The sequence below is a fragment of the Geospiza fortis genome, unplaced genomic scaffold (assembly GCF_000277835.1).
Source record: "Geospiza fortis unplaced genomic scaffold, GeoFor_1.0 scaffold279, whole genome shotgun sequence".
NCBI classification, from domain to species: Eukaryota; Metazoa; Chordata; class Aves; order Passeriformes; family Thraupidae; genus Geospiza; species Geospiza fortis.
Genome location: NW_005054352.1, coordinates 1,044,600 through 1,061,211, shown reverse-complemented (window position 1 = coordinate 1,061,211; position 16,612 = coordinate 1,044,600). Strand labels below are relative to the sequence as shown.

The window sequence follows — 16,612 nt, the reverse complement described above, 5'->3', positions numbered from 1 at the left end:
CACATTTGCAGTCTATCTCTAGTCTCTTTCCAGCCCACCTGTCCTTGTTTCAACTGCTTGTGCCTTTGTTTCTTTCTCTCTAGTTTGACCAGCAGGTTCTGACTCAGCAATGCTAGTCTCCTGCCTTCATTGCCTGATTTCTTGCTCCTGGGGATTGCTAGCTGCTGTGTTCTGTGGAAGACTTTCTTGAAGATCGGTCAGATCTCTTCCACTCCTGAGAGGGCAGTCTCTCAGGGGAACACTCTCACTATCTCCCTGAAGAGCTGGAAGTCTGTGCTTTCCTAAAGGTCAGAAAAAGATATAAAAATAAATTAAATAAGAATAAGTCTTACCTGCGTACTGTAGGTAACCATTGTGGTTACTGATGTACTAGAATCTCTAAGAACTTGCAGACTGATTAAAGCTGTCTTCTTATAAGCAACAGCAAATCGAGATCCCACAGCAAAATAAACTAAACCATGAGGAGCATCACTTTCCAGGATAGTTATGAAAGCAAATCTGGCACTGTTGTTCAAAGCAGCTCCTGTGCTTACATCATACAGCTCAACAAAAATATAAGTTTCAAATTCTGGAACCTGTAAGGGAGTGATGATTTTCATATCATTATAAGACCTACTAATAACTTTCAGCTTTAAATAAATGTTTATATATTACTTTGTATGCACAGTGGATAACTTTAATAACGCTACACAAGCACGCTTCCTGAAATGTGCAATAAGTACAGTAAAATATATCATAAAAACAATACTGCAATGAACATCACTCTGTCAGACACAATTATTAAATCCCAGATTTTCACACAGAACTTGATGCATTAAAGTAGCTGTTTAAACAGTGCAGGCATAGTGACTGTAAATTTGACATAAATGACAGTACCCTCCAAGAGTGCCATATTCCAGATTATAGATTTACATAGACGTACAACTTCTGAAGAATTTGCTCTTTCATTTTCTTTTTACCTTATAAAAAGGCATTCCTACTCCCTTTTGGAAATACTGCACAGAATTAAGTATGCAATTTTGAAAATGCAATTAATTTGTATAATAACTTCCCTGTATTTAAGTACTGAACTCAGTTAAAGTTCTGAAAAACATTTTATATACAACTTAAGCATTAGACACTAGTATGTCCATGCATCTTTTTACAAGAAATTAAAAACTCAGTAGATTTGCACACTTAATTTATTTAAAATCTCAGAGCTTAGACAATACTATTTGATAGACTTTTGTGATGTTTCACATATAGAGAAATATTTCACTCTGAAAATACAGGCTGTGGAACTTTGTTTCCTTGTTGAAAATAAGGTAGCAGTGTTAAGTTTACAATATGATGTTCTGCCTTGTCTTTTATTTTATACCTACAGAACAAATGTAACATTTAAAAATAGACATCCAAATTTTAAAATTCTAAAAATTCCATTCTAAAATTCCAAAAATAATTGGAAAGATGTTACTTGTACCTACTACATGCACTTGTCAAGTAGCAAACTTAAAAAAAAAAGAAAAAAAACTTATTTCTTTACACGAAAATAGTATTATGAAAAAATGGCAATCATTGGAGCAATTTTTTTTTCTTTTTACAATTTTTTAAATTGAATTTCTATAGTCAAGTTTTGGCATTGGTAGAACAACAGGGGGGCTCCTGTGAAAAGCTGCCAGAAGTTCTCCCCAGCTGCCACAAGTTCTGTCTGGCAGAGCCCACGCCAGACAGCTCCAAGATGGGCGTGACACTGGCTACAGCTGAGCCAATCAGAACACCCCTATGACAACATATTTAAGAAGTAAGAAACCTGTTCTTACGCAAATATAATTGTGGCCAGAGTAGAGCAGGGTGACAACACCTAAGAGGACCAACTCTGCAGACACCAAGGTCTGTGTGGGGGAGAAGGAGGGGGAGAAAGTTCTTCAGGTGGGATTCCCCTGCAGTCCTTGGGGAAGCAGCTGGGCCCCTGCAGCCCATGGACATCCATGAGCATGCAAAGATCCACCTGCAGCCCATGGAGGAGCCCAATACTGGAGCAGAGGAATGCCTGAGAGGAGGTTATGACCCCATGGGTGGTCCACACTTGAGCAGGTAGCTGGCAGGGACCTGCAGACCCATGGAGAAAGGAGCCCACACTGGAGCAGGCTTCCTGGTAGGACTTGTGGCCGTGTGGGGATACACGCTGGAGCAGCCTGCCCTTGAAAGACGGCACCCAATGGAAGGATGACCACACTCCAGCGGTTTATGGAGAACTGCTGCCTGTGGTATGAACTAATGTTGGAGAAGCTTCCCATTGGAGCAACCCCATGGTGAAGCAGGGGAAAGACTCCTCTTCCTGAGCAGTGGCAGGAACAATGTGTGATGAAATAAGCATAACCCCCATTTGCAACTCCATTTGCTGCTGGAGGGGAGGAGGTAGAACTGGAAGGAGGGAGGGGAGGAAGGAAGGTGTTTTAAGGTTTCTGATTATCCTGCTCTGGTATTGTTAGCAAAAAATTCATTTAGTATCTCTAATTTGAGCCTATTTTGCCCATGATGGTGTTTGGTGAGTGATCTCTCCTGGTCCTTGTCTCAACTCATAAATGCATTACTATATTTTCTCTCCCCTGCCCAGCTGCGAAGGGAGTGACAGAGAAGCTTTGGTGGGTGCCTGGCATCCAGCCAGGGCCAACCCATTACATAAAAAAGCTTTGTGTTTCAACTCTGAATTCTTTGAAATCCTACTTTAATTCTAGGATTTTTAGCTAATAAACTCAGTACTGCTGAGGAAGTAAAACTTATGAAAGCTAGAATGTATCCTACAAAAATGTAAAGCACTTATTAAATGTATTTGCTATATCATAATTTTTTAATACATTTACTGATTTACAAGCTAACTTATGAAAGAAGAACCGTAAGAAGAATTAGGAAATATTTGGAGGGATAAATAGTATATGTTTTCAATTAAATTGTTAAGTGGTTCTCTAAATGAAATATTCTTGACTAATGACAGGCACAATTATACTGGAATGAATATTGAGCTTTAACGTTCTAGTAGCACTTGCTGCGATGGCACAGGCTTGTGCTTCATGTGTCACAACTGCATATCTCTGCAGCTTGTGCACTGCTGTAATTAAATACACATATCACTTCTTTGGTCTAAAGAGGTTCATAATCTCAGTCTACCCAGCAGGGCAGCCTGTGCCCTATACACCTATTCATTGGCTCTGTGATGAAAAGATAACATCTGAAGATGGAGAATGAAAGTGGCTCTCTTAGTGAAATAAGGGAATGCATCCTATCTCCTAAATAGGAAATCCCTATTTCCCACATATAGCACGTTGCAATATTTTCTAGAACTGAGTCAGAAGAAAATATGGAAATCTTCCCATCTATTGATTTTCCACTGCCCAGACCTCAGCTTTGCTACTAGCTTTGCCACAGTCTTGACAGGAAAGTCTCACAGATATGTATGCCTGGCAGAAAGATTTTTGAATGTAGAATCTGAAGAAAGAATAGAAATGAAAGCAAGCTTTGATATAGAAGAAAAGAATTGCTGCGCCAGTCTTATTGGATAACTAAGAAGGCAAAGGGTATGTTAGTTAGAAAGGGTTTTTATGGCTTAGAGCAAAGGATAAACTGACCTCAAACAAGAAGATATTTTTACCAAGCAGAAAGATAGCACAGGCAAACAAGTCTGCTGATGTTGCAAGTAGAAAAAATGTCTCAGAATTTTCCACTGCAAGAAAACTGAAAAACACCTTCTAGCTTAAACTGTAATGTACTAACTTTTAGTGATTGGAGAATAGTAACATGAATATGGTAATTATAGAAGTTATGATATACTATGGGTAAAAATTAAGGTATAGATTGGTTCTTCTGTATTAAGATGCTCAGCAAAGAAAAGTATATAATACATTGTAACCAAAACTAAAGGGTCTTCAGGCTTGTCTGCAGCTGGAGCTGACAGCTGTAGGCACAGGCTCTGTCGCCCATGACCCTGGACTACTATAACGTACTGGATGTAATAAACTGCATTATGAAGAGCCACCTGGAGTCCCACATACCTCATTATGGCTCTTACACCTGGGTGCTAGGATATTTTCTTAGAAAAATTTAAAACTCTCCAACTTAAAATAATGGCAAACATTATTCCTTCCTTTCTTAAGGGCTTACTCTAACCCCTAGGTATTCACACTAAAATATTTTTTCCTTCTCTTTTCAATAAAAATAACTGAATAGTGTGTTTTGTGTTAATACAATCATGTCTGTATTTTAGAGTGCCAGCTGAGTCTCACAAGGCTGTCAGACTTAGACAAATGCAATTTAATGGATGATGGCTCCTAAATTGAACTTCACTATTCAAAAGGCAGATGTGAACAGAGACAGATTTTTAGACACTCAGAAATTCTTATGCAGTTTTTATGAGTTTCCAGAGATCACTGTGCTAGATTTAGGAATATAAAATTACACAAAAGTTAGACTCAAAGGTTTTTTTGTGCAATGAGATCTTACTTACAGAATGTTTTCCATCAACTACCTTAAGAAATGCTCTGGTAGATGAAAATCTTCCTGTATGAAGGATGAGAGTTTATGATCGAATATTTCATTGAAACAACTCCACTATTTTTCCTTACTGTTTTTTAGAAACCTAAGAACTGTACTTTACTCTTCAAACTAAATACTTATCTCCTTCCCAAATTTTTACCAGTAATAATGGAGTCAGTAGAAGACTATAAATAAACATGTTCCAGAGAAGTCAAGCAGATATCAAGTTACTATCTTCAAACTAAGTATTAGTTCCTCTGGATCAGAGGAGTTTTTTCATCTTGACAAATTGCAATTCAGTGCTGTACATGAAGAGTAATAATTACTTACATGATCAGGTTTTATTTCAATAGAGATGTTGCATATTGTTTGACCTGTCATACAGGTTGTGGTTCCCAGCACAGATACAAGTTCATTCTCCAAGTTCACGCCGTCCTTCAGAAGCACAACAGCTGTTTTATTAAAGGTCACACGCCAGAAAATTGTCACATCTTCAAAAGCCCTATAAGCAAAAAAGAAGATTATGGATGTACTGAAGGAGAGCACAACAGATTTAGGAGACATAAACCATAGATATAACATACGTTTTATATTATTCAAAACTTATCCTTATGGAATAAACTGCTTTACAATGAAAAAAATAGCTCTTTTTATTTAAATTTCTGCCTCTAATATCCATTTAGATTATTTTTAAAAAGTAACAGAAGAAGAAAATAAAAGCAATTATGGGAACCCAGATTCTTCTTAATTTTTGTTTCAGATAACATGAAATCATCTGAATAAGAGACACTTGGAAAGCAGGGATGTGCCCAACTACTTTCATCGATACTGTAGTAACCATCGGCCTGGAAAGCCAGGTAGACTTAGTCTTTCCTGTAAGTACAAGGAACTTACCATACTTGAGCATATTTATTTAAAGTACACACAAATGTACAATATATATATGTGCTAATTAGGAAAAAAGTGAAGACAGAAGCACACTGACATATAACTTCTTAATTGCTCCTTGCAGTATTCATAGCTACTTACATTATACAGAGAGGTGAGAATTGGAGTTACACCTTTAGCAGTGCAAATACATTACCTTAAGCAAAACCTTCACATTTGCTGACTCACAGTATAAAATGGTAAGCATTGAGTTTTTTCCTGTTTCTGCTTTATACCAAGTAAGTGACAGACCTAATTATATTCACAGCTTAAATGCCCCGTTGCCAAAATCTGTGAAGCTATTAAAGGAGCTGAAAGGGAAACATTATAAAACTCTGTGAGGAAAACCTCCTCCACTAACAGTAGCTCCTGTGATTCAAGATAACATATTACAGAGTGTAGGAAGAGCCCTGGAATCCACTGTTGCCTGCACCTGTTTGGTTGCCGTGCCACAGTCAGCAACACCTCTCTGTTTTCTGAGTCTTCATCAAGTATCAGGCCACTTTGTACTTCTGGAATGAATCCCAAAATGCCATTCTGGAGATCACTTCCTGTGTAAGAAGTAGTCCATGAAAGTAAAAAAGCCAGAAAGTTAAGCTGAGAGTAAATTATACTTTTAACATGCACAACTGTTAAAACTCCAGTCAGGTATCAAAAGCATGCTATAAAGTACTATTTCAGGACACCTCTAGTCTCTTAATATTTCTATTCTTAACTTACACTCTAGATTTTTAAATTTAGAATTTAGAGTTTCTAAATTTTATTTTAATCACTAGAATAATAACAACTGTTTTTGGAAGTAAATTCCTTATGAGAGTCCTGGCACCATTTTTGCATGTAAGCTTGTATTTTCAGCAGCATTCAACAAACTGACTGAATTCTGTGTCCCTTGACTTCAAGAGACTAAGTGTTACAGCAATCTCAAGAACAATCTCAAAAGCCTTGCTTATAATGCCCTTATGAGATACTCGCTCCAGCTATGTTTATCATAAACCTTAAAACATTGTGTCAGAACAGAAATGGGTCTCAACAAATAAAGCAGGTAATGTGGTAAAGATGGGCTTCTGGTGATGTAACTTAAGGTTTCTTATTCATCCTATCCATGATGTGGTTGAACCCACCCATTTTCATAGATTATTACATCATCTTTTCTGTTGCATCTTTATTCTACATGTAGAACTTGTGAGCTGCAAAACACTACATTTTTCTGAGGAGAATGCAAGTAACTTCAGAAAAACAGCAGCAGAAGATAAAAATTCCCAGCGTTAATGAGGGGAAACTAATATCTTCACAGTGCTCAATCAAATCTTGCTTCTAAAGGATTTCTCCTGGCAGTTAGCGATGGCTTTACTCTAGAATTGAAAAGGCAATCTACTTCCACTTAGTACTTACTAAAAGTCAATATATATAATAAGATGAACAGAAACTGTGTGTTTGCTTATGCGCGTGAACAAATATTTAACCCTTCTCCTTAATATGTTGTCTCATGTTCCAACTTCATGGAACTTTGTACTGTAGGTATAACTCTAGAGCATATTAATACACTTCTGTGGTATTCAATACAAGCTGTGGTATTCAATACAAATTACAACACATGTCTATACACATACTTCTGCGGTTAAATGTGGGGGTCCAGTGGCCTGCGCTGGCCAGCTAGCCAGCCATAGCCAGGATCAACCTGAGACCATGGAAAGCAACACCCTAAATTCAGGGACATTGTTTCAAGTTAGGGAGAGTTTAAGTTTGTTCGAACAGGATCATGAGAATGTTGCCCGGTTATGATTGGTTATAATGTTGCTAGAATGTTCCATGTTAATGTGTATAAATAGGGATCACCCCTTATTCCAGGTCTCAAGTGTTTGGCTATATTTGGGAGCACTCCTGTTACTGTAGCAGAAGAATAAAGGACCCTCGGATTTTCCACCTAAGACCTGTCACCCACTTTTCTTCCATGCTAACCTGTTCCAGTCATTGCCTGTCCTCACAGGTGTGGGTGGAGCAATGCAACAGTTAACATAAATACCCAGGGCACTGGTTACTTCCATGGTAAATTTTACAGATAATGCACATGAAGATAACTTGTTTAATATGATCTAGCTTTGTATATGATCTTAGTTGCTTCCTACACTCATCCAGCAATACAGTTTAATACCAGTTCTCAATACCCACACTGATTTCTTAAGACTATCTAAATACACAACACTCCAGTAATGTTGGACCTTATTTTCTTGATTAGACTAAACTGAGTTAACCTAAAATTTGCTCCAGTGCCCAATTTCTTTCTAACAGTTCATCTATATTGCAGATTAGATTGGTTTCTATACAGTTGGTAAGCCTGACAGGATATTTAAAAGCTAGGGGAAATTAGAATTCTGACATCACTTTCTCATAGTAGCACAGTGACTGAAAGAAAAACTCTTCCTTGGTGACTGAGTATGCCAATTCTTGTCCTCCATCCCCAGAAGCAGAAGATGACTACACTGCAGGTAGTAGAACTGCATTGTAGCAAAGAATGAAAACAGAAGTTGTTCATTCTACTTTGTACAAACTCCATCCATTGTAAAAGAGAAAGACTTAAATTAAAAATATGTATATGAAATACACCTGACAGAATGCCAACATAATTTAGGTTAAAAGGGCCCTTTAAGTCTCTAGTCCAACACCCTTCTCAAACCTTAATTATTTCTGAAACCAGACCATATGTCTCAGAGGTTTGGGGCTTGAAAAAATTCCAGGGACGAAGAGAGCCTATGCAACCTCCCCAGGCAACCTGTGCCACTGGCTCTCAGTACACAATAGAAAAAAATGCCCAGGTTCAAATGAAATCTCATTTCAACTTATACTCACTGTCTCACATCAAGCACTGCTGCCATAATGCATTATTTAAATAATGGGTCAGTAAATTTTTATGTCTCTCCTCTTTTAGGTAATCTTATGGTCTCAGTAGGAACTATGTCTTCCTGTATTCAAATGTCCCATGACATTTTCTTTTTCAAAATCATGTTTTACAGACTAAGTTAGGAAAAGGAAAAAAAAAAAAGAAGCTTAAAATATTCTGGATTCTGAGAAAGCAAAGTACCTGAAGTGGCAAAATACAAATCATCTGGTCTTTAGAAAGAAACCAAGCAAAAAAAAAAGGCAGTGATCTTTTTGTGCCATAAACTGTCAATAAGTGGTCAGTATTTACAGTTATAGAAAATATTCTGGTCTGGATGCAGCACTAGAGTACTGCGAGAAATCATTTGTACAACACTGTGAACTAACAACGGAAGCCCAGCAGTTCTATAACAGGTTCCTCTTGGACACTTCCATTTTCATACCATAAGTTACTTGATGACTCTTTTCATAGTCACAGGTCTGTACCATAAAGTATCCCGCTTATTCTTTGAATTTGGAAGTCACAGATCTACTGAGATGGGAATCTCACATACCAGGAACAAGGAAAATGGCAAAAACCAAAATGAGCCTGCTGCAATGCTACTCCATCTTTAAAAAACAGTTATGCTCAGCTGTCACAGTATGTCACAGTACAAGCTGGCTTGTACTGGGAAATTCATTCAGATATAAATAAGAAACCCAACTGGTTCCATAAACTGGCCCCTGGGTTGACAGACAGGAATCTCAACCAATTACGTTCCATTCTAAGCCGCAGACATCTCACTTGTCCGAGACCTGGGCCATGTTAAAAGATCAGACCAATGAGTATCCAGTGATACCCCCTTTATAAAGAGGAATTGAACTAATAAACGCTCTCTGTTTCCACATGAACATCAGGTGTGTGATCATCTCTGTCTCTGACCCACTGCATGCATGTTACATGTGGTGTCCACGACATGATGCAATTCAGGCATTTTCTGCACAAGGAGCAGGGGAGACTGAACGGCATAATAGCTGGAGAAAGCTGGTAAAAGCCACTAATCCAAATGGCATAATAGCCAGAGAAAGCCAGTAAAGGCTAGTAATCCAAATGGCATGATAGCAGGAGAAAGCTGGAGACACAGAAGTATAGCGGTGGAATCACCACGCTCAATGGAAAATTGCTACAAGATCCCAGTGGTAGATAGCAGAGTATGCTGCATGGTTTCAAACCCCATTTTTGTGGATTGGAATAACAACTGGGACTATGGGGGCCTGAACTTCCATACCAGAAGACCCCATTCTCAAGGTATGGACTTCCTTTCTTATAAAAAGAGGAATTAGTAATGACAAGCAGGCTCTGCTAGCACTGCTCACATGGTGCAAAAGCCATGAACTGGATGTGTCCGAAGGGACCTCATCAGACTTATCAAACTGGGAGCAGGCCGGACGAAATATACTTGCAGCAGCCTCCATTGGTGATGACACAGCCATGGATGTTAAAAGGCCATGGAAGATCATCCTGGACTAATGAAAACAAATAATGAGTGGGGGAAGGAGGACGGGCAAAGCGGACACAGACGACCATGAAACCGCCATGGGGAGCTGAAAAGCTGCCCCAGACAGGGACAATATGCTGACCAGGCGTTCTGCCTTTTCACAGAGCCACAGGGCCACCCCACACCGGGATGCACTGCTGGTGGGGTGTTCCCCCATAAGGCAAGGTGGCAGGGAGATGCCTCATGGCCAAACTGCACGGGGTGACAGTGCGGCCACCTCTCTGTGCCCTGCTCTGCCAGCTTCAGATGGCCCCAGCCTCTGAAAAAAACATGCCCTGAAGCCGTGGGACCGCAACGGGCCACTGCGAAGCAACTGTGGTGAGTGTCCCTGCCCCGGGGAGGGGGGGAATCCTGGCAAATGCTGAGAATCCGCAGACTGCCCGTGCCATGTCTGCAGACAATGCCCAGGGAGGTGGCAAAACAGACTACACAATCGAGCCACGGGGAGTAATGGAGTCTGCCACAGCCCCGGCGAGCTGTGCAGCTCTGGCGATGCTGGGATGCTCTGTGCCTACACAGAACTGTCGCACCGGGCCGCACCGCATACCTTTTGTGCGGCGCCAGGCCCCCACACAACTGCTCAAGATTGCTGTCCCGGGTCGAGCCGCGCCATCATAACGTCTGAGGACCTCGGGATCATCCCACAGCGTCATGTGTTCCCCAGAGCCTCCCTCCCACTGCCTGCAGCCAGCTGCTGTGCAGGGATGGACTACGCCACCACCTTTGGGGGGACTCACAATGCCGCCCCGCAGCGCAGGGCCAGACCACGAGGTATCCGCTCCAGCTCCGCCCTGTGCCGCCGTGCTGGCACCCGCCACGATCACACGCGCGCCAGGTCCGCCTCCTTCTGGGACTGAGTGGGCCAGCTCCATGTGGAGGGCCAGGGCAAAGCAGTGCCGAGTTCCTGCCGACATAACTCAGCAGAGCCCCACAGCCACCCCGCCTGCTACTGCTTTAACTTTGCTAAGGTTCTCGTACTCTACAGACTCTTACAAACTGATACTAAATGAAGGAGAAGGTCAGGCTAGTTTGATAGCCCCTTCCCCAAAAGGGAGGACTGCAATATTTACATGTCCTAGGGCTGAAACTGACTCATATAACGTAACTATGTTAACCAATTCTATTGCAGTTATAATAAAGATGTCTCTCAAAAGTTAAAAATATGCAGAGCTGTTTAGTCAATATGTCCTAAAATTCGTAGTACAATATTTGTTATTATTGCTTACATGTGCTGAAACCAAAATTAATAGGTCTCTGTTAACCAACTCTGTTACAGTTACTAGGAAGTCATTATGTCTATGTTTCAAATATGGACTACTGTTTCTTAAATATATCCTAGAATTTATAATACAAAGTTTATGAATATTAATTATATACACTATACAAGCAGTATATGAGCTAGATCAACCTGGAAAACCCAAAGAATTTGTTCGTTCTAACATTCTAGATCCATTAAAGCAAACACAAAAATACTGACTTAATAATATCATAAACAAATTTCAGTTGCAAAGTTTTCTAACTGAAAATTTGCCACCTGTTATCATTTTAAAAGCTAAAACTCACCTATTGAAGTCAATAACAAATTTCTAACTTCTAACAAAAGGAAGAAAAGTATATTGTTTGCACAGTTACCATAATAACTGACAAAGATTAAATGCCTATATTTCTTTAATTATTCATAAGTGTTCTCATTAAATAATTTTTCCAGTGGATACTAATATAGGCTTGTTTTCTAAAATATAATTAGAGAAAACCCTTCCCAGCCAAATTCTTGGCCCTGATCAAGCCCTGAACCTGGCTCATAAAGGAAAAATATACTATCAAACAGAGATGATTCTGTGCAAACTTTGCAAAAGCTAAACTTTTTTCCTTTGAGATAAACGAGGAAGCCTCATCTGGAAGAGGTTCTTTCAAGTCCTTGTTGTGAAAAAGAAGACCCTCAGCAATAGCAGACCCTATAGTAAAACATATACACAGTTCTAAGTCTCACCTTATTAATGTTGTTCAAAAGTCCATGTTTTGTTCCTATTTTAGTTATTAAAGAAAAGAGGAAGAAGGTTGGGATGAATGTATATCCCCCTTTAAGTCCTGGGTGCTATCATGTTCTCGTATCTTTCAGTCAAATATATATCAGTATTAGAAAAGGCCAAAAACCTAGTTAACTTAAATTACTTCTTATTACTACCATCATCCTGTGATGTTTAGCTGCCCAAACCCAATGAAGTGGAGAGAGACGTCCTAACCAATACATGGGGATGAAGGGGGGAAGGGGGGGGGTTGGTCCTTGAGATCTTATTACCTAGGGACAGAGATATGAGAGCATTTCAACAGACCATGGGACTTATTGGATACCTGCCAGATGTATCCAGCCTGCACTATGTTCTGCTTAGAATCACAGGCAGCATCCTCCTGATGACCTCTCAACAGACACCACAGAGCCCTGTAACTGTGTAATAACTGATCACCTACCTCATGGAAATCTGGGACTCTTGAAGTGACAGATCATATAAGGACTTCATTTGTTTACAAATAACTTTTTCCTGTTTTCAAACTGTTTTTTCTGTTTACAGATTGTTTCTCTAGTAGTTGGGTTTTTCTCTAACAGTTCTAAGGATTAAATGGTTTACCAGTTAAATAGTTTCTTGTTTTTAGAGATAAGTTGAAACTTCCAGTAAAATAGCCTGTGACATGTTAGCCTGAAAGAATATTAGCAGTTCTAGCTGAACAGCTCCTAGACATGAATGCTGCAGTTCCAGTGATACATGGCCTCATGCAAATTAACCCCATCCTACCTTCTGTCACTCAGTTTGCAAAGGGCCCTTGTGGATAGGTGACAGAGAGCAGGTTGCAATTTTTATAAAAAAAGGAAGGAGCAGATGTCACAGTATCCCACAGTACAAGCTGGCTTGTACTGGACAATTAATTCAGATATAAATAAGAAACCCAACTGGTTCCATAAACTGGCCCCTGGGTTGACAGGAACCTCAACCAACTATGTTCCATCCTAAGCTGCAGACATCTCACTTGTCTGGGACCTGGGCCATGTTAAAAGATCAGACTAATGAGCTATCCAGTAATACCCCATGTATGAAGAGGGGTTGAACCAATAAACGCTCTCTGTTGCCACATGAACATTGGGTGTGTGGTCATCACTGTCTCTGACCCACCATACACGTGTTTCATTCAGTGTTCTCCCTTCATAAAGGACAAGAACAGAGATAAGTAGCACCTATAGATATATTTTGAGTTACACTGCTAAGGAAAGCTAAGGGGGTTTTGTGCATTAGATGCTTCCTCTCATCTGGAAAACGTTAGATTTAGGAATAGAATATCCTGCTTATTATCATATAGAATTCCAATTTTACATGAAAATTGCTATGAGAACATATAGTTATTTACTGTTATTTAATTAAAATATATTTACTCATTTCCTGGGGGAAATAATATTACCTGCAATAATTACTATTGCAAAAGCAGCAAATCCATGTTCATCCTTTCCTTCCACAATCTGAGCTCCATATTCAGGATTTGAGAGGAAAACATAAAACAATTCCTGTCCTTCAGGCTCATCATCATCAATAATTTTTATGGACACCTGGCTTTCAGTTTCTCCATCCAGCAAAGTCAGAGAGATTGTCTGCTCTTCAAAATCTTCTCCTTCCATTGCCCATGTGAAGTTCGATTTTCCATAAACATTTCCAAAAGGATACAAATCTACTGCACTCTGCGCACTCACTCCCCCAAAGGTTTTAACAGTAATTTTAATATCACCAGTAAATCCCTTGGTCCTTCTGATCTGAAGCACTGCTGTGTTGGAGATACTGTTGTTTGTATCTTCTTCAACATAAATAAACTCTGGCCCCAAACTTAGTATTCCATGATGAATATCATTAGCCAGGATATTAACTGTTGCAACACTGAAAGCTGGATTCAAACGGGGACCCCAGTCAAGGTTTGCAGGTTGAACATCCAGAATTTCCACAGAAGTCAAATTTACAAAAAAAAATTCTTGTATTTCAGACACAGTGTCATCAATTATTGATATTTCTATTACTGCATTTGTCTGAAAATGTGAAAACATAAGCTCTCCATTGTAGATGGGTATAAAGTCTTCTAATGGTTTGGCACTTCCTGGAATGGTCTGATATGTCAGTTTAGTAAGATTATTTTGAAAACCAAACAATCTTTGGACATGTAGTCTGACTACCTGGACATCTTCTTCAACTGAAACTGATCTTGAGTTATGATCAAACTGGAAGATCCCCATTGGCTCAATTTTAGCTATTGTAAACCCTGATCTGAAACAGAAACAATATCACATTGAGAGAGAAATGCAAGTAATAAAAAGCAGAAAAATCAAGCATAATAATTTTCCGTGAGCAATCAATGATGGCTGTAAGAAAGCAGATTAAAAAATGTGTAACGGTAGAGGGAAGAAATAGAAATCATACAAAGCAAGACATAAAGAGGTTCCCTAAAAAATGCTTTTGTAGTGTTTGAGCAGCCCTCCTCATGCTTAATGCATCCTAAGTCAGGACAGGATACTGAGTAAATGATACATAAAATATGGTCTTCCTGACAAAATGGGGAGGCAAAGGAAAGTAGATCTTCCTACTGTGAACATAATACAGGAATATAATATATCCACTAAAAGTAATACCAGTTTTAAACACTGAACAAACCTCCCATACCAAGGGAAAGCTGTGAAGTAGACAGATGCTAGCAGATTTACAGTTTTAGCCAGGAAGCTAGAGAAGGAAAGGAAGTTATTTTAAAATATACAGTACAGCTTTGAAATACTGCCTCTTTATAATATTACCCAAAGTACTTTTTTTCAGATCTGAGTCTTGTTATCAATTCAATTTAAGCTTTACTCTGTTCATAATAAATATATTCCCTTCTTATTACAAAATATTAGACTGACTCTGTTGAATCTTGTGTCATCCTTTTCTCTCTAGAACTTAACCATTATTCAATGCCAGAGGCTACCAAATGGCACAGTTACAGTGAGTGGATTTGGCTAACAGATGAGATTCTTCCACCACTTAGGAAGCCAAAAAACCTTCAAAGTAATTGTGAGCTTTACATTTTGCGGGATGCAGTCTTAAGTTTTCTAGGAAAAGTTATCCACATACACTCAAGGTACTTGACTTGCACAGTAAATATGTGCTTGAGGACTTGAGTTCATAGGAGGGACAAACCTAGGAGAAAGAGTCTGTTTGAAGAATTTGAGCATCTAATTCACTCCTGACTTCCTTCAGATTTGCCAGTTCAATTTCATTATGGTGAAGCCAATACTTTTCTGCCTACAGTGTCACAGTGTCACTCCATGCCCATTTTTTATACATTTTCATCTTCAATAAGGAAGAGTGAAAATAGTTTGAAGAACAGATAACAATTTAAGTGAGTCAAAAAACTACATTGATTGTAATGTTGTAATTTTTCAGAATAAAAAGGGGTTTAATAAATTAGTCATTTTAGAGCAGTTCTTATTTCATTTGATTTCTTTTAAATAATGGTTGTCATCTAAGATCTAAATATAGATATTTGGGGACATTGAAAATTGACAGTTTATTTTATTCTTCAGCTTTCTGGTTAAAACTGTTGATCTTGGTTCTTCAACCTAACTGTATTTCCTAACTGTCTCCATCATTCTAGACACATTCTAGGTACCTCAGACCCCAAAGCCAGGAAACAGACTGGAATTGAAAAAAAGCCTCTGTTTCGGACAGATCAGATCTGCAGTACTGACATTTGTTTCCATGTGAGACAAGACATAGAAAATATAAAAAAATGGATTCAAATTTGCTAGCTACCTATAATATAGATTTGTATGAGGTATATGCCCCTGTACATGTCATAATTCTTACAGCATCAATGCAACTCAAAAGTGTAAATTAGTATCTTTACCTCAGGCGAGCCCCACCAGACACATTGCTGTGCACTGCTGTTAAAGTGATGGCAAATGTCTCAGATTTATTTAGGCTTGGAGTAGCCTGAAATGAAATCACTTTACTTTTCTCTCCAGAGGAAAATACAACAGTACCTGAAAGGAGAATGAGACAGTCAAAATCACTAAACAGGAATTCTATTTTTACCTGGAAATACACTGACATAGGAACTTTAGTCACAATTCGATTTCACTGAGGTAAAGAAATTTTCATGATAAGGGTCTTTCTTATAGATAACTGTCCTTCAGGAGCATAGCATTGTGCCTGTAAAGAAAAGCTGGTTTTTCCTCATAAAGTAAATATGTCCCTTAGAGATGAAAATTGGATCACACAATTTCATTCTAATGACTCTTCATTAATAATGGAAACATGCAGAGGTACAAATAACTAAAAGGTGGTATCATCACTTAGGCAACGGTCATAGCTGTTGTCCTTGTAGCTGTACATAACTTGTTGTAGCAATTACTCACCAAATGGAGGAGTAATATTGCCTAGTTTAACAGAGTCAGTGACTAGGTCTGGTGGGCATCCTGAAATCCAGCTAACTATAACAGAGCCATAAACTCCTCTTCTGGTTATGACAGCATGGCCTGTCCCTGCTACAATGTTTGTAAGTCTTAATATCACAGATTCAAAGCCAACCTGTGAAAACATAGTAGATTTTGTCAGAAAATGGAATAAAAAATGGACAATAACATATGTGACAGCATAGTACCTTTTGTAAAATGGGCATCCTACAATAAGGATGCGTGCATATAGATAAATATATGTGCATTTATCTATGTACATATAAATATGGTCTCTTGAAAG

The 16,612-nt window shown here is 38.9% G+C and overlaps 1 protein-coding gene across 1 annotated transcript in view; it reads right to left on the bottom strand.

Annotated features, from left to right (window-relative positions):
* Window positions 1–16,612, bottom strand: part of ADGRV1 (adhesion G protein-coupled receptor V1) — a 280,024-nt gene that overhangs the window by 155,640 nt on the left and 107,772 nt on the right. Inside the window, exons 72-77 of the mRNA XM_031058954.1 lie at window positions 16,273–16,444; window positions 15,762–15,897; window positions 13,302–14,149; window positions 5,870–5,987; window positions 4,840–5,011; window positions 333–575 (exon numbers count right to left, since the gene is read on the bottom strand). Coding sequence (XP_030914814.1) covers window positions 333–575; window positions 4,840–5,011; window positions 5,870–5,987; window positions 13,302–14,149; window positions 15,762–15,897; window positions 16,273–16,444 — 1,689 coding nt within the window. The remainder of the gene's footprint in view (window positions 1–332; window positions 576–4,839; window positions 5,012–5,869; window positions 5,988–13,301; window positions 14,150–15,761; window positions 15,898–16,272; window positions 16,445–16,612) is intronic.